Below are 22,076 nucleotides of genomic sequence, written 5' to 3' on the forward strand. Positions count from 1 at the left end.
AGTTCTGGATTTTCTACACTAACTGAGCATTTTCCCCAAACTAGTTGGTTGGCCTTCTTGTATCAATCCATTCCAACCATGTGGTCATGAAAGTAAGTACACTGATCTTGTCTTGAACAAGTTCTAACTCTTGTTATAAAAATGCCCTTCCAAAAACTCCAGTGTAAATCACAATTTCCTTAATTTTGTCATTCAGACTTGCAATATTTCCACCCCTGTAGCCATATCCATAGTAATAAATACCTCACAGTTTTTCATATCTTCCCTCAGAGAAGCCAAAACTGTTTCTTTCCCTTTTGCTACTCTTTCAGGCTCTAGATTTAATTTTTCTGCAATGAATGCCCTAAGAAATGAATCAATAGATGATAATTTGTTTTGCAATTCAAATTTTTTCTATTTTAATGTCTTCTACCTAGAAGAGTGACAGCAAAATGTGAAGATTTTGAATTATGAATAATCTTCTTTATTGTTCTGACTTTTGTCTGTCTCTTTACCTTTTAACTCAGTACACTTCATGGAAATGGGATATTCAACCATAGTCCTATGTGCCACACTATTTCACATGCTTTTATATATTTTTGCATTAAGGAAAACAAGACATCTGCATATCTATAATTAGCTAATATATTCAGCATCAGCTTCTATAAACAAGATGCAGGTGTACATAGAGAAGAAGCATTTTATACATACTGTTGGCTTTTACTTGTGGGAAAAATTACTGTTGCTTCATAAAATGCAAAGGTAGTTCTAAGAAAAACATTTCTAAATGTACGTAATGTTTGCCTGGAGTAGTGTTATTATAATCATGGTTGTATAATGTTCTAAGGTTCTAAGATGTCTCCTGAGGCACCAGAAGTCCTTGATCTCAACTACTGATTTTCTTGGCACATATATCTCCTAAAGGATTGATGATACAAGGTGCACTTATTGTAAAATTTCAAAGTCCAAAGCCAACACTGCATTCATCAAAAGACAGCATGGGATGCTTATGGGGTGCCTGGCCCTCCCCTTGGCCCTGGGGAACTCAGTGTTGAATAAATCAGGAAAGATCTCTGCTCTGACAGCACTCACAGTCCTCTGAGTAGGAGTGGAAGCAGAAGGTCAATAAATACACATATTAAATATACCAGGAGGTAAGTGGGAGAGATGACAGTATCTAGAGAAGGGGAGGTGGACCTAGAGCAGAGGGACGGGGCATAAGGAGTGGGTTCTTCCCTATAGCTAATTTGGCTGCATAGACAGCTGCATGAAGAAAAGGAAGCCACTCTGCAGACTCGAGAGGACATGCCAAGTGCTCAGCAACTTCCAAATGCCCAGAGCAACAGAAACCAAAAGTGAGTTGGAAAGAAAAATGAGAGGTGAAGGCATAGAGAGGCACAGGCAGGTTGTGCAGGACTGAAGGCCAAGATGAATGATCTTTGGCTGTGGGCGGTGATGGAGGTCTTTGGAGGATTCTCACTGGGGACTTACATGGCCTGCTTCTATATATGTTAAAAAATAGTTTGACTACTATGTGTGCAGAATTTAGGAACAAAACTAAACAAAAAAATTCTTCCCTACAGCTCTGCTTCATTCTAGGTGCTCAGGGCCTTCCATCCTGTTAAAAATGAGAGTAACCACTGCCTGCCTCCCAGTTGGGGAAGACAATTCATGCAATAGCACACAGACTCTTAGGGAATTCAAAATACAGTCATTTATATAGGCAATATAAAAAGTCAGTAAGGAAGGAAACTATTTTAAAACCTGAAATTTCATACATTAAAGATTTTTAAAAAGAGTTTATTCATAAACTATTCTAGAGGTAAAGACTGAAATATAGAGTAAAACCAGAACATTTTATTAATTATAATGCATCCATTTAATCAGGTAAACTCCATAACTTAAGGTCTTCGGACTGAAGTGATCAACTTAAAGAAATAAGAGTCTTCTCAACCTCTATGGCTATTTTATTTATTGGAAGGGAGCATGCCTGCAGGCAGGACATTTGACCCCATAAGAGATGGGTTACAAGAACAAAGAATATTAATGCTACAAGATTTAAATTAGAATAACATAATTTAAAGAACTGAATGAATCTCATTTTGGTGGAAGAAGAAAGCAGAGACATGTCTTGTTCTCTCTTTTAGTTATATATTTCGTATATATGTAGACAATTGTTATATATTTATCATAATTACAAATATGTATCTGTGTGCATTTCTATAGAATTATGGACAAATGAAATTTAGTATGATTGACTTTAAAATTACTGGGAGAGCTGCTGTGCCATCAGGACTTCTGAAATAACCTTCCATGTACTGCCTGTAATAAAATCTTCTTCCTAATGAAATGACACATAGAGTGGACATGCACTTGAATAGGATTTCTGAGAACATATTTTTAAAACCTCAAAAGTCACAAATGCACCAAACAAGTGTATTTTCTTATTATATCCAAATCCAAGTGTTATGCCTCGGTTTATGGACAGAATGAAGAGTGAGTAATACTTGATCAGCAGAGCAGCAGCGTTCAAAAGCTCATATCTCAAGATGCCATGTTACAGTTAGATTTCCCTGGTAACAGCTTTCTTAGTGTTCAAGAGTTGTTTGGGGGAAAATAAGATGACGTGTTCTAGTTTGTGGATTCTCAGAGCTGGTCCCAGTGATTGGGTCTGTCAGAACTTTGAGTGCTGAGTGGTGGAACTCTGGTTTTCTTTCCCTCTCGGCCTCTGGAATTTTTCCTGGTGGCAGAGCTCACTGGAGAATCACAGATAGGCTCCACTGTTGCCTACTGTGGCTCAGAGCACAGGGCTATCAGAATTAAATAAAGTTAATTTAAACCAACAATTACAAGATGTGAATTATAGCATTCATGTTATAATATTAATAAAATCCTAGATCCAATCCAAAAGGTCAAAAATTTTGATAACTAAGGTATATTTTTACATACGTCCACAATACTTTCTTAACCCTCTTTCAAGCTCGTTCTCTTCCCTCCAATGTCGAAACTTCCCATGTCATTCCTGTGCTCAGAAGCCATGTGTGGGCCTCCATACCCTGTCACCTGCAGTGTTTCCACATTTATGTGGCACAGGCCTCTGGTGGGTGCTCTGTGCAGACAGGTGCTCTTCTCCATATGCCTCCCTCTTCTCCACCTTCCGGGGTTCTCTCTCCTCCCAGCCAGCCCTCCCGCTTATGGGCTGCAGGGCAAAAAAATGCTCTCTATAATCACTCCATTCCCTTAAGTTCTGTGTTTTTTTTTTTTAATATTTGCTACAAATCTTAGATTCTAGGGTCCAAATCTGACTTTTAAAAGCTCCTGCCACACATACACACCATCTTTGGGAAACTTAAGGACCAAGAAGATGTACCACTGTCTAACTGTGCTTCCAACCCTTTCTTCCATGTGTGCCCCACTTTAAAAGCGTGAGTCTACTGCACCCCAAGCCCTTTAGAGTTTATACTATATTGTATAGTTCACCTGTTTTCAGACTTCTAAGGAATTAGTTCAGCTGTTAGTGTTTTCAGAAGCAATGACCCTGCCCAATTTCCTGTGGGCTTTATATAGCACCTTATTTCTTCCTTCCTCAAAACATGGAATCGTCAAAAACATGGAATGATGCCCAATACGTATCATTTAAAGTGAACAAAATTATCCTTTTCTCAACCAGAATTTAATTCCCTGAGTATTGGTTATTATGACAACAAAAGAGAGCACAGCTTCAGAACATGCAGGACACTTCATGACCTAAAATAGAAAGAAAAAAAGGACATATGATAACAAGAAGATACTTTCATCACATAACTCATATAATAAAGCATATTTTAACTTCTGTTTAATTTTCATAGGTTTAATGAAAGTTTTACTTGAAGTGACAATATTTTTAAAGATAGATAATTTTAAAATAAAATAAATGCACAGCAAAGTTTTCTCTCCTCTCTGTCATCTGTTGCTTTTACTTTAATATTTATCATTTGTTACAATCATGGGCTATCAGAGATACACAAAAAACTTCAGTGTTATTTCTATGTCTATACTTAGCATAATTTTATATTTTCAAAAGATACTATTTTTCATTTTGCATGAACAAAAGAATAACAATTTTTAATGTGTGCTTTTATAATGCCAATAAAATAGAAATTTAAATGAGGGGCTGTGTCTTTCATAAATGCTTTGTCATCTGTCAGTCAACTAAAAACTACTGTTGTAAGATTATCAACAGACTTGTTTATTAAAAATTAAAGGCCAAAAAAACAGTCATTCATGATTCCTTTCTTTGGGTTAGACCTCATATTTCCTCCTGTACCTATGAAGCAGATCTGAAATTTGACCACCTTTTAGGACTTGTCTTCCTTTCAGTTACCTGGACAATCTCAGTGGCTCTACCTGGTGCTGTTTGGCCTCCACAAGTAACATTGAGCAGTCTCCATGTGAGTTAGGGCAACCCTGATTCCTATCTTCGTCAGAATAAACCCAGTGCCCTAGTGTTGCCCAAAGCTGTCAGATCCAGTCCTGTAGCTCTGTACCACTGCCTCATCTCACTTCCCTCCCTCCTACCTGTCCTCCCTCTATTCCAGCCCCCTGGCCTCCTAACTCCATCCTTTGTCTGGGGCTCCTTATGGCTGTTTGTTGTCATTGGTTCGCTGCTCAAATGTCCTCTCACCCAGGTCCCCTGCAACACTATCCCACACTCCTTTTCCTGTTCTATTTTCTTTATGGTTCTTATCACCAGAGAGGACACAGGAATTGAGGGGCCTAAAAGAGTATATATAATTTGGCAGGTCTTCTGAAAAAAAAAAAGAATGCAAATGCTGACTAGAAAATAGCTAGTCATTTTCCAAATAAAATATCTTCCAGATACTTGCTTCTTTGATAGTTTCTTCACTTGTATTCTGACTCCTCCGTAAGTATGTTGACTCCTTAATGGCAGGTCCCTAGCCATCTCACCCTCCTCTAAAGAAACAGGAGAAATTTAAATGAGGGGCTGTGTCTTTCATTAGTCAGTGTGTCTTCCGTAAGTCAAATGAGTGACTGTCCAATTCTTGCAAAAATGAAAACTGTGGGAACAATATCTGGGCTTCTTATATTCACATTCCAAGATGATTAATAATTTTCAAATCATTAGGTTATATATCTACCTTATGGGGTTTGTGTTTTCAAAATTTATGTGAACTCATCCAAAAATCTCTTAGATACTGAATATCCTGTGAATGTAACTTTGCATGCATAAATATGCTACATTATATCTTTTCCCAACAAACGAATAAAATACTAAGTTAGTAATTATTAATCTAAAAGGATAGATGTTTACACCAGAGATGACTCAAATTATTTTTAAAATAAGAGCAGAATTTGAAGAGTATTTGTTTTCATTCAACCTCATGTCTTATTTAAATTCCTAAAAGAAATGGTGCAGTACTACCCAGGGGCTTTCATTGTGTTTGAGGCAGGGGACTGAGGTAAAAGAGAAAGACAGAAAAGGAAGTGAGTATCTGAACCACGTGTTGTATTTTGATGCGTCCTAGCTTCAGTATGTCAATGTGATTTCCTGTGAGGATTAGAATCACATTTTAACTTTTCATGTTAGTGTAACTAGGATACCAAAGCTAGAACAGAATCTGTGTCTGCATACAGTTACTATTCTGGAAGAGTAAGTTGTTTGCACTCCTTGTTCATTCTTGAAATCACAGTCGCTTAAATTTTGCTTTATTTGGTATGTTTAGTTCTTAAATTCTTGGAATGTGCATGACGTTTAATCAGCTCCTTGATGAGCTTTATCTGCTGCCCCTGACCACACAGTAAATCCTCAACACACAGGGCTCCTTTGTCTTCTGCTGTGCCATTGTGACTCTTTCATTGATAGTGTAAGCCCACCGTATTTGCAGGTTTACTGCATGCAGCTTTAACCAAGTATGGTCCAAAAATTACAAATAAATAAGTAAATAATAAGAAATTTAAAAATAAAAATTTTAAATTCCCATACATGCACTGTGCAGCTCAGTTGATGGAAAGAATCTCTCGGTCAATCTTGCGTTATCTTTCCTTGTGCTTAAATCATTGCATGATCTCCCGAGTGTTTCCCTGCTTTTAATTTTGTGAAAACATGTTTCCCAAAATGCAAATGTAAAAGCAAGATAAAAGCCAAAGGGCATGTAATGGGCTTAATTTAAATGATCAGGCAAAAATTTGAGATTTATTGAGAGACGACATATCTTCAGAAGTTGGATAGTTAGTGTACTGGAAAAAGTGGATCAAGCGTCCACAGAACAGAACTGAATGCCATGCATCTTGAGTATACACAGTTCTTCCACTGTGGCGGTCTCCTTGGAGCATGTACTCATGGATACAAAGGGTCTACTTTACCACAGTGTTTCAGTTACTGAAACCTTATGTGATATTTACATATGATGTAAAACAATCCCCTTGAATTCCTCCTTCTTGAAATTTTGTTTGCTTTTTCTTGAAATTTTGAATTCCTCCTTCTTGAAATTTTGTTTGTAACATTAATATTACAGATTTTAAAAATGATTACAGATAAAAAGAATCATTCTGTCACATTCCAAAAAAAAATCTGTTTTGAATTTTTATTAAAATTGTGTCAAAACTGTAAATAAATTTTGGAGACTACATAGTCTTGACAAAATCCAGGCTTTTTGTTCATGAACAAGACATTTTGTTCCATGTATTAATGTTTTGGTTTGTATTGCTCAGAAAAGCGCTCTGATTTCATCTATGTAGATTATGCACCTATTTAGTGAAGAGTTTATTCAAAGACTCAACCTGACTAGTAATAAGGAAAATGCAAATTAAAGCTAAAAGGAGATACCATGTTGCATATGATAAATGGATTAAATTAATAGAATTTAACAATGTGGAGAAGCTACAGGGTGGCTTTGACTGCTGGCGGAGTGCAAATTAATACATCTTTCTAGTTAACATCAAGCAGTTGAGCATCTACAGAGCCTATAAACACCAACCCTAAGTGTTTTCTAAGAGAACAAAAACACATAGCACCATTGTTGGTACAAACAAACACTGGAGCAAACAGGTGTCATCAACATGAGAGTAGATAAACCATGGTATGCTACTACAGAGGAATACTTGTTAGTACTAAACATGAATGAGTAGGTTTACTTGTATTTTTGGATAAATATCATTTATACCACCAATTCAGTGTTGTGATAAAGCAAGTGGAGAGAAATATGGGCAGCAAGTTATCATTTATGTAGGTTTTTAGAAATGTTAAACCAACTGGGCACTGGTTGATCATACCTATAATTGTAGCTATTTGGCAGGCTGAGATCAGGAAGATCATAGTTTGAGGCAAGTCCAGGCAAAAAGTTTGAGATTCCATCTCAAAAGAAAGCTGGGCATGGTGGTGTATACCTGACATCCCAGTGAAGGTATGGAACTTAAAATAAAAGGGTTGTGGTCCAGACTGGTCTGGAAAAAAAAGCAAGACCCTATGTCCAAAATAACCATAGAAAAAAGGGCTAGAAGCATGGCTTAACATGGTAGCACCTGTAAAAGCCCAGGTTCAAATCCCAGTACCACAAAAAAAGCATTCTTTGAGCCCTTTGTGACAGAGCGCCAGGCTCTGTAGTATGGGCCTCCAGAGCACAAACTGGATTTGAGTCTTGGCTCTGCTGACTGCCTCAGCTTCCTCATCTCTAAAGTAAGGATATAAACTTTTTGTCTGTCTTGTTCACAGCCAATAGTTTCCCTAGTCTGCCCCTCACTGCTTAAGTTTGTTGATACTGTCAGCGTGTATCAGTCTTTTCTACTGTGATTTCTGGCTTTTGATTCAACCTTAGATCCTCCAATAACATGTAAATATCCAGTCATGCATTCATTCTAGTGCTTTTCTGCTTTAAGGGTCACATTTAAATTTCTGACCCATCTGGAATTTACTTTGTGCAACCGCAAACACCTCAAATGTCATCTTTCCCGTCACACGACAGCCTGTTTCCACTAATTATAGGTATTGAATTCCTACTGTTTTGTGACCGTATCCTAAAGTTTTATACATGTGTATTCTTTCATTGCTGCCCATCGATTATTGGCCTGTTGTCTACGCTGTTCTCTTTATTAATGCTTTAGAATGTGTTCAGCCTTCCATAATTCCTTATTTTTCTTAGGATGTGTTTCCCTTTGTTCATTTTTCTACATGACCTTGTATTGTTTTGTCAAAAACAAGCTTAAAACATATTGGGTTTTAATTAGAATGCCTTCTGTTTTTAACTCAATTTGTGGTCCAAGAGAAATCTTTAAAGTAATGCAGGAATGCAGAAGTATGGCTCCATCTATTTACTCAGAAGCTTTCTTTTGTATGTCAAGTAAATATGTACAACTGGATATGAATTTGAGTCCAAACAAAAGTCTAATCAGGGCCCCAAATCAGAGACCCCCATTTGATTGGTTGGGTAGGATGGCAACCATCCACCAAGACACAAAGGAAGTCAAAGCATCATAATTCAAGGAAGTTGGAGAAAGGGAATGTGTCACCCCTAACTATCCAAGAGGCTTTCTTATTTTAAAAAATGTCCACCTTTATAGACATATACTTGTTTTAGGCTATGATACTATTTACACAAATCCCTCAAATAATAGGAGGTCTTGCATATATTATTAAGAAATATCCATTATATTAAATGTCCTGCTGTGAAATAGTGTATGTGTATGTGTGGGTCTGCATATATATTCTGAATAGCCTATATGGACCAATCTGCAGAAAGTAGTATAGAAGTTTAGAAGAGAGAGAAATTAAGGAAAGCCTTTGAACCTGGGTACATGGTCCCCAGAAGTCCGTCCCCACTCTCCCACAATATTTGTCTCTGAATGATGATGCATACTTATCCAAGGGAAGCAGTTAGTCAAGGCCCTGGGATGATGATTTCAAAATACTTTGATTTTTGTTTTTTATTTTTTTACTCATCAATACTTTGTAACTTAGTGAAAGTCGTGGGATTTTAATATCTTATAATATCTAATGTGGAAGTAGAAAGGAGGCATGTGAGTTCAGTTTGGAACACAGTAAGGGAGATTTACTGCAGGTGTGCTTTGTCATGGTCACTTCTTGGTGACTTTGTATTTGGTATCTACAAAGCCTGCTGAAACAGTCCAGGTAATAGAAACCATTATACTTATCCAGATACATTTCCTGAGTGGTGCTTTGAGAAAGAAACACGAAATTACTTAGAAGACTTTCTTATTTATTTATTTGAGACACCTGTCCTGGGTGTACTGCAAGAGTAAAATTAAAATTCACTTTTGGGGTTCAGCAATTTTGAATGCTGGTGAGTGTGTTTGTGGACAGCATCAGCTCCCAGCCCTCAGCAAGATGACTTTGAGTTGATTTTGACCTCCATGCCTGCATTAGCAGAGGCAGCCTGATTTTCAGTAGAGAATCTGGCTGCCTGCTGTTCATCCACTCACACTTGACTGTCATCCTCAGACAGGGTGAATGTCTAGAAAACATTACTGATCGTGATGACTGTTGGCAAGCAGGGAATGGAAGGTCCAGGGACTGTGGCATGTATGATCTGTTTGCAGTGTTGCAGGTGCTGTGTGCCTTTTAAAGGTCTTGTAAAATGTATCACTGTGTGGAAAATAACAATTCACATTCAGCCCAGAATTCAGGGTTTCCCCTTAAATGATGGGACCCTGAGGGTAGTGAGAACTTCAAAGTTCAAACTGTTGTAAAATAGATAATTTCAGAGATTTCCAGGATAAATGGTTTTCATACAGTTATAGATGAATCTTTTACTAATTTTTACTGTGATATCAGTTGCTTCTCTTGAATAGAAGATAGTGTGAAAAGATGGAAAATATCAAAACATCCCCTCTAAAATGTTCTTTTTGTTCCATGTTTCCGTAGTTACTTTGGTGACAGCTTATTCCTTTTCTTTGTTTTATTCTTTGAAATTAGTATATATTAATTGTACAAAAGGGTTTCACTATGGCATTTTCACACACGCATAAAGGTAATGGCCCATTGTAAGTCAGTGCTAGTTAAGGGAAGACAAGCAAGGGAGGTAAGAGTGGGTTTTATTTTTGTTTGTTAATTTTATTGTTTGAATTAGCATACATTTCACTGTGGTAATCCCATATATGTGCACAATACTTTGAACAAGCTCACCCCCTCCATTATAGACCGTGTTCTGAAATCTGTACTGGGTGACTGAGGCTCTAGAAATTGTATGGGATTTTAGAATGGACACTTATTGGAAAGACAAGAAATAAGGTGACAATAATGATGTACTTGTAGTGTTATTTTTCCTTTCTATATGCATTTCAATATGTTGTCACACTGACAATTCTCTGAAGTAGGCAGGACAGAAATACAGACATCAGAAAACAAATAGCTTTCCTCTAGACATAGGTGCAGATGAAACTAGATCCCTCCATCAGGGCACGTGAGCAGAAACTCCCTCAGAGTAGAACCTTCCAAGCCATAGGGGTGGTCATGGTTGCTACTTTCATTTTTTCATCTGCTTAATAGAAGCTGCTTTATTAATTACATTTTTAAAATTGCCCTTCTCTCTTTTTTACCTAATAATACTCATAGATTTAGAAAAAAAAATCCTCTTTTTCTATGAATTAAGATTACCTCAAAATTATGTTTTTAAATGCCTTTTTTAAATCAATTAAGTTACCATAAGAAGAAAAACATTAATTAAAACCTAATTTAATTCATTGTACTTACCTTGGAAATATATGTCACTGCAATATTGAGACTGCATTCTTTGACGTTATTTTTCAAATGGCCAATATAGTCCATACAATTTATTCTAGAATAAATATAGCTCCTATTTAATGTTATTAGCCATATACCAAATGGGATTCAGGGTCTATTAGGCAATATACACTATACACATTAAAACCAATTTATGACTTTCTGACTCTGAATTATATTCCTTTCATTGCCACTCATTACATCCACATATGAAATCAATTCATGTATTGACCAGGTTACAAGTTAAGAATGTTCTTTAAGTTAACACAGTGGGTAGTTTCCTGACATAATATTTACTGAGCTCTTTGTTAAACAAGTCACATTTGAAATTTAATTTAATCCTAAAAACAACCCTACAAAATAGATTTCCATAATACTCTTGTTTTACAGACATTTAAGTAGCTTACTGGAGAAGACACAACGTACAGTCACAGCAGTACCATCTCTCCAATATGGAATTCATCATGATTCACTTGTTGAGAGAAAGAGAGAGGAGAGAGGGGAAGAGACAGAGAGAGAGAGAGAGAGAGAGAGAGAATAGTGTATTACAATGTCTTTAAACTTACTTTGAGTGAGTTTAATTTGAGTCTCATGTCCATCCTAGTTTCTTTTAACACTAACCTAGAAGCCCAAAGGTATATCTACTTTGTTTAAATGAAATAGCTCTCTGAGATCGATAAAAAAGTGGATACCTAGGTCCAACCTCTTCGAAGGTCCTTACCTCACCATCCAGGAAGTTGATAAAAGGCTACTCCAGCCTCTTCTTTCTTCTTTCCATCTCCAACTCCAAACTCCAACTCCTTCCTAGTGCAGGGTCCATAAGCCATTTTGTTTGTCTCCCTGAATGCCTTATGGTGCCCTCAGGGTCCTCACTCTTCTCAAATCACCTTTTCATGGTATTTCTCTAAGTGAAGACAGACACTTCCCCAAAAGAATTCTGTTGTAAGCTGTTAAAGTCACTTATTTTAACTCATTATCATTGTATGGAAGTTGCCATAAAAATACCAGTATTACAATTGCTGCATTATAGATAATGCATTGGCAAATAGAGTTTATTTTCAATAAATGAAGATCATGTTAAAGTTAGTAGCAAATTCAATAGGTGTGGAAGCTCCAGTTTTCCAAGGGGTGATATTCCATAACTTACATTTTTTATTTACTTTAATTACCCATTTATTTGCTCTCTGCCTACATCTGACTTAGGCCTGTCTTGTAAGGAAAGAACATCCTACTCTTCATGATTTTCAGATACTCTTGTGTCTGGGGTTTAAATTGTAAAAACACTTTTAAAGCATAGAGTGAAAGGAAATGATGGAGAAGCTGTTTTTCATACTCCTCTGGTACAAACTGGGTGGGCTTCACATATTCCAGATTTAGTTTCCAAGAGACTGACCACATCAGGTTTAAGAACACTTTTTCAGTTGGACACTGGTGACTCATACCTGTAATCCTGGCTACTTGGAAGGCTGTGATCAGGAGGTTTGTGGTTCAAGGCCAGCTCAGACTAATAGTTTGGGAGACCCCATACCCAAAATAACCAGAGCAAAATGGATGGGAGGCGTACCTCAGGCAGTAGAGTGCCTGCTTTCCAAAGCCCTGAGTTCAAAACCCAGTTTCACACACACACAAAAAAAAAGGAAAAAGAAAAAAATGCTGTCCCTAGAGACTAGCATGGTGGTACATGCCTATATCCAGTTTTTGGGAGACTGAGGTAGAAGATCTCTAGCTTGGGCTACATAGAGAGACCCTGTCTCAAAAAAACAGAGAAAGAGAGAGAGACAGAAAGAGAGAGGAGGGGAAGAAGAGAGAGAGAGATGTTTATAGCAGCATTGTATGCAATTGCATAAAGTTGGAAGCAATCAAGATAGGTTTTAGTAGATGAGTGGACAGATAAACTAATATATCCAGAAAATGGAGTATTATTCAGTGCTACAAAGAAATGAAATATTAAGCCGTGAAAAGACATGGTATACTATAAAGAGAAAGAAGCCAGTCTGAAAAAGAGTAGGAACTAACTGATTCCAACTACTTGACATTCTAGAAAAGGCAAAATCACAGAGACGTAAAAAAGACCTGTGGCTGTCAGCATTTGGGGCAGCAGGGTGGAGAGAACAGGAAGAATGCAGTTTTAGGGCAGCAGAACTCCGCTTCCCAACACTGTAAGGGTGGATACATGTCGTTCTGTATTTATCAAGACCCGTGGACTGCACAACACTGAAAATGAACCCTATGGTGAGGTTTGATCATGAACACTATGGGCTCTGAACCGTAACAATGTCAGTGTACCTTTAGGCAAATGTACCACTAGGTACAGAACACTGGCAGTGAGGGAGGCTTGCCTGTGTGAAGGTAAGGAGTAATGAGAATTTTGTGCTTTCTGTTCAGTTTTGCTACAAACCTAAAATTTCTCTTTAAAAAAGTCTATTAAGCCAGGAATGGTAGTTCACTCCTGCGATCACAGCTACTCAAGAGGATGGTGGTTCAAGGCCAGTCTGGGCAAAAAATTCACAAGACCCCATCTTGACCTATAAAAACTAAGCATGGTGGAACACACCTGTCACTCCAGCTGCAGAGAAAATGTAAATAGGAAGATAATGTCCCAAGCCAGCCCAGTCATAAATGTGAGACCCTATTTTAAAAATAACAAAAGCTAAAAGGATTGGGGGCCATGGCTCAAGTGGTAGAGCACCTATCTTGCAAGCACAAGGCCCTAAGTTCAAACTCCAAAACCAAAAATGTCTATTGAAAAATAGCTTAGAAAAGGAGGAAGGGAGGAGGGAAGGAAAAACTAACATGTGACAACCATCTACATTATTCCCTCATCGATTTACTGAATATGCACTTACCTCTGTGACAGACTTTCTTCTAGTGCATTTTATTCTATTGCTTACTTATTATATATTAACTAGCATTTGGTTGACTTTATTTTAATAATATTCTACCTAGAGTCTTTTGAGCCTTTACTTTTAAAGATTTCTGCATGAAGATGACTAAGGGAGTAAGGTGAGAGGGTGAACTGACCATTATTAACAGAGTGTGGACAGAACCTGAGCTCAGCCCGCTGGCCTGGAGCAGTCCATGGGTGAAAAGGTAGAAACAGATTGCTCCCCATTTAGTGGGAGGGAGATGGAGCCACTTCAAAAGAGGACAGCTTTTCCTGATCATTTCTCAAAATGCTGTACATTATTAGTGTCTAAAATAGGTGTATTCAGAGGCTTAAAAGGGTTTCAGGTTAGGTACAAGAAGAAACTGGAAAGACTGGGTGCCAGAAGTTGGAGGAAGTCAGGATCCAGGAGAGATGCCCAGCAGGTGGGAACTGAAGGGGGCAGCACCAGGACACGAAGCCCTCAGAGGGCTGAGGATGGAACGTCTAGGTCAGGGATTCATTCTCTCTGGTCCTGTTGGGAGAGGGAGGAGGGAGGAGGAGCAGGAAGAACCAAGGCCCGGCCTTCCCATTTCTCACATGTGAATATTTCAATAGCAGCTCTCACTACTGCTAGGCTTCGGAAAACTGAAGTGGGGTTCTTCGACAAAGTCAGCCTCAAGAAAACAAGCTTTTCATTTGGATGTTCTACTGACTCCAAATAACCGCAAGAGGAAAAGGCTATTGTCCTATTTGTGTTTTGCTAAATAGATTAAAACAGAACTTTCGTTCTCTTTATAAACGTGGGTATATGACACGTTTTAGAGTCATGCTGAAAATATTGTATTCTGATTACACTCTTGGGGGTTCCTAGTGCATGCATCTTGAATTTGTTTTCTTTTTTAAGGAGTTGAAATCATTTTTAGTATATTAATTTATTATGTAACATAAATGGGAAATGTGTTATAAATTAAGAATATTAATTATAATAATCAGGATAACTAAAATATATAGGTATGGACTAACTTGATCGATTTACTCCTGCTTTTAATATATAACTAGTGGGTTCACTGTTAGAACAGATTTATTAACTCTTTCTTAATGGCTTTATCATTCTTCAGATATTAAACCCAGTCCAGTGTAGTAGTACATGCTTCTAATTCCAGCTACTCAGCAGAAGAGATAGGGAGGATTGCTGTTTAAGTTGAGTCCAGGGGGAAAAGTTAGTGCAATGCCATCTCAACCCTCAACCAACAAGCTGGCATGCCCTGTAATTCCAGAGATGCATGAGGCTTCAGGTAGAAGGATGTCATGTGCGAGGCCAGCCTCAGCAAGACATGTGAAAAATAATTAAGCAAAAAGGGCTGGAAGAGAGGATCAAGTGGTAGAGCATCTCTCTAGCAAGTATGAGGCCAATTTCAAACCCCAGTGCTGCAGAGAGAAATAAAGGAAGGAAGGAAAGGAGGGAGGGAAAAGAAAAGAAAAATTGAAGAATAAGAATTTTGGGGGTTTTTTTTGGCAGCTTTGGGTGCTGAGCTAAGGGCCTTGTTCTTTCTAGGCAGGGGTTCTACCCCTTGAGCCTTGTCTCCCATTCAAACCCAGAGAATTTTAACGTGAACACAGGCAAATACACAATAAGGAAAAATCTGGCATTCACAGTCAAACCTTCCTGTACAAAGGGAATATCCTCTCTGAGGTGCTATACTAAGTGGGTGCGGAGAGAATCCAGATATGTGTGCAAGACCCACTTCTGGTTGGTATCACATATATCTCAGTACGAACTCCATCTCCCTTGAGTGGGTGTCAAGCAAACCCTGGGTAAAATTGAAAGCTAGGCTAAGTTGTATGGAGCAGCTCTTTCTCTTTTTAAACTTGATCCACTGATCACTTGAACCACCTACCCAGGTGTCCTAGACACCTGCAGGCTGTGCAGCTAACACAGGGAGCAAACAGCTTGCTCAGCAGTGCTGTGCACTGAGGCCTTCTCTCTTTCTGCCTGGATGCTTTTCCAGTGGGAGGCACAATGCACACTCCATTTGCATTCCCACAGTAAAGGTTTTAGAGTGCAAGAGTTCTGTGAGGCTTTCCTCCTTTCTGCTTTCATTTTGTCAATGAATGCAAATACTTCTCATAGGCATATTCTTAGTCATCAGTGGTCCATCCTACATTCACATTCATGAGACACCCTGTCATTTTGTTTATAAGCTGGTGAAGTAATCTGCCACTGAAGACCCCCGAATACATCTTGGCTATTCAGAAAATGTCACTCCCTCTCAAGAGGAATATTTCTCAATTTTGAAAAGCACTGCTTTGGCAAATTTGTAAAACTCTGATAGAGCAAGTAATATATTAACCCTCCTCTTTCATTCAACAAATATTTAGTGAGCAAATCCTATATGCTTGACATTGTACTTGGGATAGGGATAAGAATATATAGTATGCTAAAGAGAACAGCTCTCCCAGAATATTCAAAGAGAAGATAGACAATAGCAATGAACACAACAAATAAACCAGAACATGACAAGAACTCTGATGAGTCTGTAGCTGATGAAGTTACAGCAAGAGCACTGGGCTGGCCAGGGTGGTTCATGTCACTTCCTGGAGAAGGCAGCACTGAGTGCCACTAAGACAATTGGGGGATATAGCCCTTTGTCCTGGCACATATGTAGATGACAGAATTTACCATAAAAAGAAAATCAAACAGAGAAGGTGCCAATCCTTCTATCCCTGGAGATCACTCAAGTTTTAAGAAAGCAGATCATGTTATTTTCCATCTGAGTGCAGAAATGTTCAGATGCAGCTTTCCTAGTGAAAGCTTCATGAGACAGACTGCGTATGAGCTAGTCATGTTGTTTTCTCTCCAGTTTAAGCTTTAAAAGCAACCCCAACCCCAAAGGACAGCAAGGAAGACATGCGATTAGAACCACATTGCAAAAATTGTTTTGAATTTGTAAAAGACTAAAACTTTCATTTAAGTGAAAAGAACAGTAAAATTTACCGTGGCCTTTACTGTTTTGTTAATCGCATTTCTAAGGTGAGCGTAGCACACCTTGATATGTTCTGCCTCTCACTGTGAGGAACATTCTTATGGTCCCAGATCTTCAAAGATAAAAGTCTTTGTGTCAGCTCTTCTAGTTTCTTGTTTAGCTCCTGATTCCTTTGAAGTGTTTGGAGTTTTTCCCTATAAAATAGTATAATTTTAACATTTAATACATCAGTCCTGCTGCCCTTCAAGACAGTGGCTGCATTTAAGAAATCTAAGGAAAGGGGCCATTCCTTCTGAGAGGGCTTTGCCTCTCCATCTGCTTCATACTATGAGTATGTCGTACATTTTTAAACAGAAAATGTCTGAGACACCCATTATGATGTTAAAATCACCTTTCCAAAATTCTATTGCTTGAAACAAATACATTTAAATTTTTATTGCTAGGATATTCAAACAAGTACAGGCAATGAGATCTAAGGGGGATACTTAATTGCTTTCTTTTCCCTTATTTTGATTCAGTTCAATGCAGTTAACTGTACCTGGTTCTTCACGTGAAAACTATGTTTTGGCTTAATAGTGAAACTTTGCTCTCTGTGACCAAAGCTGTGCCCTTTATTCTTCCAGATAAGGAGACAAGGAGGCATACAGCTCCTGGTGGACCTGCTGGATCACCGGATGACCGAAGTCCACCGGAGTGCCTGTGGAGCGTTGAGAAACTTGGTGTATGGGAAGGCCAATGATGATAACAAAATTGCCCTGAAGAACTGTGGAGGCATCCCAGCGCTGGTGAGGTTGCTTCGCAAGACCACTGACCTGGAGATCCGGGAACTGGTCACAGGTTAGAATCATTGCTAAGTTATTCATTTTATGTTGGGATAAATGTCCCAGTATCCAGCCCAGTAGCAAATATGTGAGCCAAATACTATAGCCCACAGCCTGTCTGTGCTAATAACATACGCATTCTCACTTTGTGTTTTTAAATGAATAAATAAGTGAATAAAACAATACCAAATGTAACATATCTGGATTGATAGTATTAAAATAATTCAGATCCAAATGTAGCCCTCTCTAAAATTCTGTGATTGTATTTCAGTCCTGACCAGTTGACTTAGACGCAGTTCAACATCCTATAATTCCCGGAGGCCCTCATTAGGATAACATTAAAAATAATTGACAAAAAGACAAGGTAGTTGAGTTATCAGTAATAAGTGTGGCTAACAATAGAGAGCTTATCGTACCTAGCAGTTAACTTACTGAGTAAAATATTTATGGCTACTCAAGGTATGTTACTGCATATTAAGGAATTCTTTGAAAGGTTACATAAGAAACAGCCTTTCCAGGATCCTGGAATGGTGGGGTGTGGTAAAATGGAGATAATTATGGCGCCTCATAGGTTCACGAGGGCTGAATGAGTGAGAACACATATAGCATTTGGCACAAAACTTTCTTGGAATAAATGTGGACACAATAAGCATTACTGGCTGTCATTCTTCACTTTTTAAGTATGCAGTTTTACTTGTTGGAGTGCTAATGACATAGGTATCCCCCAGTAAGGGATTCTTTCTGGATTGTTCTTATGACTCTTCCTCTTGATTGTGCTCACTGCTGTTCTAAGTGATGGTTGATTTCTGGTTCATCAAAATATACCTATAAACAAGTGTTTAGCAAATGAATTGCAAACAGATCTTTCCCCCAAAGCTTCTTTAATTATTCACAATCCTTTGACCTTCTGTCCCAACTCTAAAACTTCTTTGTATGTATACAGATAAAGTAGATGAAAATTTGTTTATTTAAGAAAATACATTCCTTAAGCCAGAGAATCATAAATATTTATTCATCCTGGATCAAGACTCCCGGTTTGCATGTATTTCCTTTACGTTATTGTTGCTTCTCTTTCTCACCTGTAGCTGTGTTAGGACTAGATCCAGATTGTTTTCTTTCTCTCTCTTTTTCATTCTGTAAGTGGAAAATTGTCTCTGTGGAAGAAATAATTGTTAAGGGTTACAGTGTTATTAAGGTAATGTTTCACACTGAGCTAGCAGGGGCCAGGCAAGGTAAAATGATTATTATCTTAATATTGTGACTCCTGGGATCATTTTGAGGTGAGTTACATAACTGAAGATACCCCCTGCCTCTGTGGTTATGAAGCCCCAAAAGTTTGTATTTGCCTGGAGAAATAACTCAGTGTGTGATGAAAACAAGATGTTTCTGTGCCTGAAGACCTTGACACGGGATGCCGAAAGTCAATGGAACCGAAGATAAGCAGAGCAGAATGCCTTCTGCATACAGCGTGTGCATCCATTTCATGCTTGGCAAAGAACTGGATTTTACTGAAGTTTGTATTTGCTGCAACACAAAATCTTTGTCTGGAAGCCACCTCAATGGCTGTTCATCTCATTGTCAAAGAAGCTCAACCACATGTGAAAGTTTGAGATAATGGATGGCTTTAAAGAGGAAGGAAGTGCAATGACCCTGTCACATAGCACCTGCTGAGCTGCTGTCACATTAAAGTAGGTAGTAAGTTGCTGATGGCAGCTACCCCACTCCACACCTGCTCCTGACAGATCCTGGGAGTTCCCCCACCTTATACCTGGGCAGTGGCAAAATTTCTGTGCGATCCCCATTTGGAAATCAAGGGCAAACAACCTCTCCAAAAGGTCCAGATGATTCCCTTCCTAGTGAAGGCTGGGCTGTATAAAGCATTCAAGTAATTGATTTACAGAGAGAGGACCTTCACCTCTTATTCTGCTTCTCCCAAGAATAACAAAGTTGTGTCATGACCCATTGTTTTTGCATCAGTTTGTGCTGGTGGCCAGTGCTCTCTACACCTTCCTTCCTCTAAAAAATTCTGTTTTCTGCAGTGAAAATGAGTCAATTAAGAATATCACAGGTTGCTAACAGTAGATATTCTCAGGTCTTTCCAGAGGTCTTATTGTACTTGGCTGAATTTCTGCCAGGAATTTCCCCTTTCTCCAAAGACAGACACGTTGTCAGAACACTTTGCCAAGTTGAAGGTTACAGTGTGTGTTGTTACCATACTGGACACTACTCAAAATAAGCAAATACCTTGACCAAGCTACTACCCTAGAGGAGAAAATTGGAAGACAGAACCTAAGAGTTTGTTCCAGGACAGAAGAACAGTTCCTGTGAGATAGTCTGTAGTAACAATGTCTACTAAAGTCCCACAGTGATGGAAATCTGAAGGTTCCTGGAAACCTGTGGGACCCAGCTGATTTCTGTTTAGATGATGCAACCTAGTGAAAGCTGACCCCACTATAACCAAAAGTAAGATGAGGCAAAGTGAATGTAGTTCAGAGAGCCCTAGAAGGACACTTTCATCTTCTGCCCTGGCCCATGGTCATCTGCCAGTGCTCTGGGAATCCTGTCTTCAGTTCAGCCAACAGAGTTCAACCTCAAGGTCATCAGAGCCTCCATTTCTCTTGCCTTTATTCTCTTTCCATTCCTTCTCTGAGGCACTTGTCTCTATGCATATCTCTTTAGTCTAGTAAGCCTTCCTGTGTGAGTCCCAGCACTTCATTCATTTCTGTATTTATGGCTCTCTCAAGCATTTCTGAATTTCTACAGGTAGCAGGTGCTGTGTTAAGCCATGTTAATGCTTCTTCACCAACACTCATTGTCTTGTCAGGCCCTGCTCTGAATGGTGGGTGTATCTGTGTGATACTGGCTGCTGTTTAAAGAGATGTCCCTAACCAATGTGTACACATCATTCAAACTTACTAGATGAGCAGCAAAGGAGCCAATGACTCTGGACAGTGGAGCAGAGAAGAAAAAAAAGGCTTGGTTCACTTCTTTTGTCACAAGGAGCTGTACAAATCCTTTGGAGAATTATGCACGAATTAAATCAAACTGTGACTGCAGTGCAGCAACTCTGCCTCTATTTCCTTTGCACTTTTCCAGCAGACCTAATACAGAATTCAGCCCCACTAGTGACAGACAGTACTTCTGTCACACTCTGTTTTCTGCCTCTAAGCTCATGCATAGGAAAAAGTATCCATTGGGGAAAATATTATAGGGAAGGAAGAGTGGGGCTCTCCTTTGAGTTATTCCCTACATATTTATATACTAGGATGTGTTGGAAACACATATAAAATTTAAAGAAAATAATTTTAGTGATCTTTTTAAAAGACTAAAGCATGTTATATAAACTAGATTTTAGATATGACATAGTTATATATCGAGAAGGACTTAATGATATAAAAAATGCCAAATTATAAATAATTGAAGTCTAAAAGAAAGAAATGATCTTGCAAAACTATAAATTATTTACTGAGTAGATCTTGGCAAACTGTTTGAACAATATTAAAATGTAAGAATTGAGGTACTTACATGCATTTACATTCCACACATAAACATACATACCGAAAAAAACCCAGCTGCCCGTCTGCAGTACAGTATCTGTTCAGCACAATGTATCTTGCCACTGCCTGGTAGGCCTTGCAATAAGTAATTTTCTTCCCATGCAATAATTACTATGAGATGATGACCAGAATATTATTTAAATCCAGTAAAAGCTGTGCTAGCCATTACTCGAAATGTTCCCAAACAAATAAACTGATTAGAAATGTTGCATGTCCTTTGGGCTCGACTAATACAATTTTTCTCTCTCTAAACATGGAAATCATCGACCTAAATTTTGAAATCCCCAACTAAAGATTTCAGAATGCTTTATAAATCCTGATTAAAAGTTTAATAATAAATAATAAACCAGAAAACTTGATAAGTAAGTTTTATTTTGGTTTAAAGCAAGAGTCCTTGGGAGCTTTTCTTCTCTGAGAGTATGCTGTCTTGCAGAGCCAAATAGTCTCCCCTTGTAACTACGGGGATGAGTCACCGACTCATCCTTGTCTGAGATGTCTGTCCTCACTGGCTCCCTCTTCTCTCTGAGGATGGACTCTCAGAGTCCTTTGTCTCTGGACACAGTAGAGTGTAGTCGTCTAGAAGACTTGACTCCTGGATTCCACGCCCTTCTCTCAGTTCCTTCACTCCAAGTTCCTGAAAAGGAACACTCAGGAGGTAAAATTGGGAGAAAGTCCATTTGAAGCTCTCACATACGAATAATGCAACCAGAAAGGGAATTTTGAATAGGAAATTATTTTCGGAAATATTTTCTGTGACCTAATTTTACCCTTGATGTTACAGAATTCTCTGATGATAACTTCTGAAACATCAGAGTGTGCACTCTGTGTAAAAATTCACTATCAATCTGAAGGATCATGACCTTCAGGGCAGAAAAATTTTCCTTTTTTTTTTTTTAATAATACCTACTTACCCACTCCTCCCCTTTCCCTGTCCTCTCTTTCTTTAATTATATTTTTAGCCTCTTGGCTTTTCTTTCCTATATTTTCTTGCATGATTTGAAGCCCTTTGCTTTTTTGTCATATAATCTCTGAGCAATTTCTCCAATATCTATCATATGTTCTTAACATTTATTTTTTGCCAATGTTTCTGTAAGACTTTTTAGGGGGGTGCAAGGGGTACAGTGGGAAGGTATC

At 38.3% G+C, this 22,076-nt stretch overlaps 1 protein-coding gene across 7 annotated transcripts in view; it reads left to right on the forward strand.

The window, feature by feature from the left end:
- Nucleotides 1-22,076, forward strand: part of Ctnnd2 (catenin delta 2) — an 858,282-nt gene that overhangs the window by 618,211 nt on the left and 217,995 nt on the right. For all 7 annotated transcript variants that reach the window (XM_074077729.1, XM_074077725.1, XM_074077730.1 and 4 more), the window contains one exon: nt 17,188-17,401. In XM_074077729.1, the coding sequence (XP_073933830.1) occupies nt 17,188-17,401 (214 nt within the window). The remainder of the gene's footprint in view (nt 1-17,187; nt 17,402-22,076) is intronic.

Source organism: Castor canadensis, chromosome 6, assembly GCF_047511655.1.
Source record: "Castor canadensis chromosome 6, mCasCan1.hap1v2, whole genome shotgun sequence".
NCBI lineage: Eukaryota > Metazoa > Chordata > Mammalia > Rodentia > Castoridae > Castor > Castor canadensis.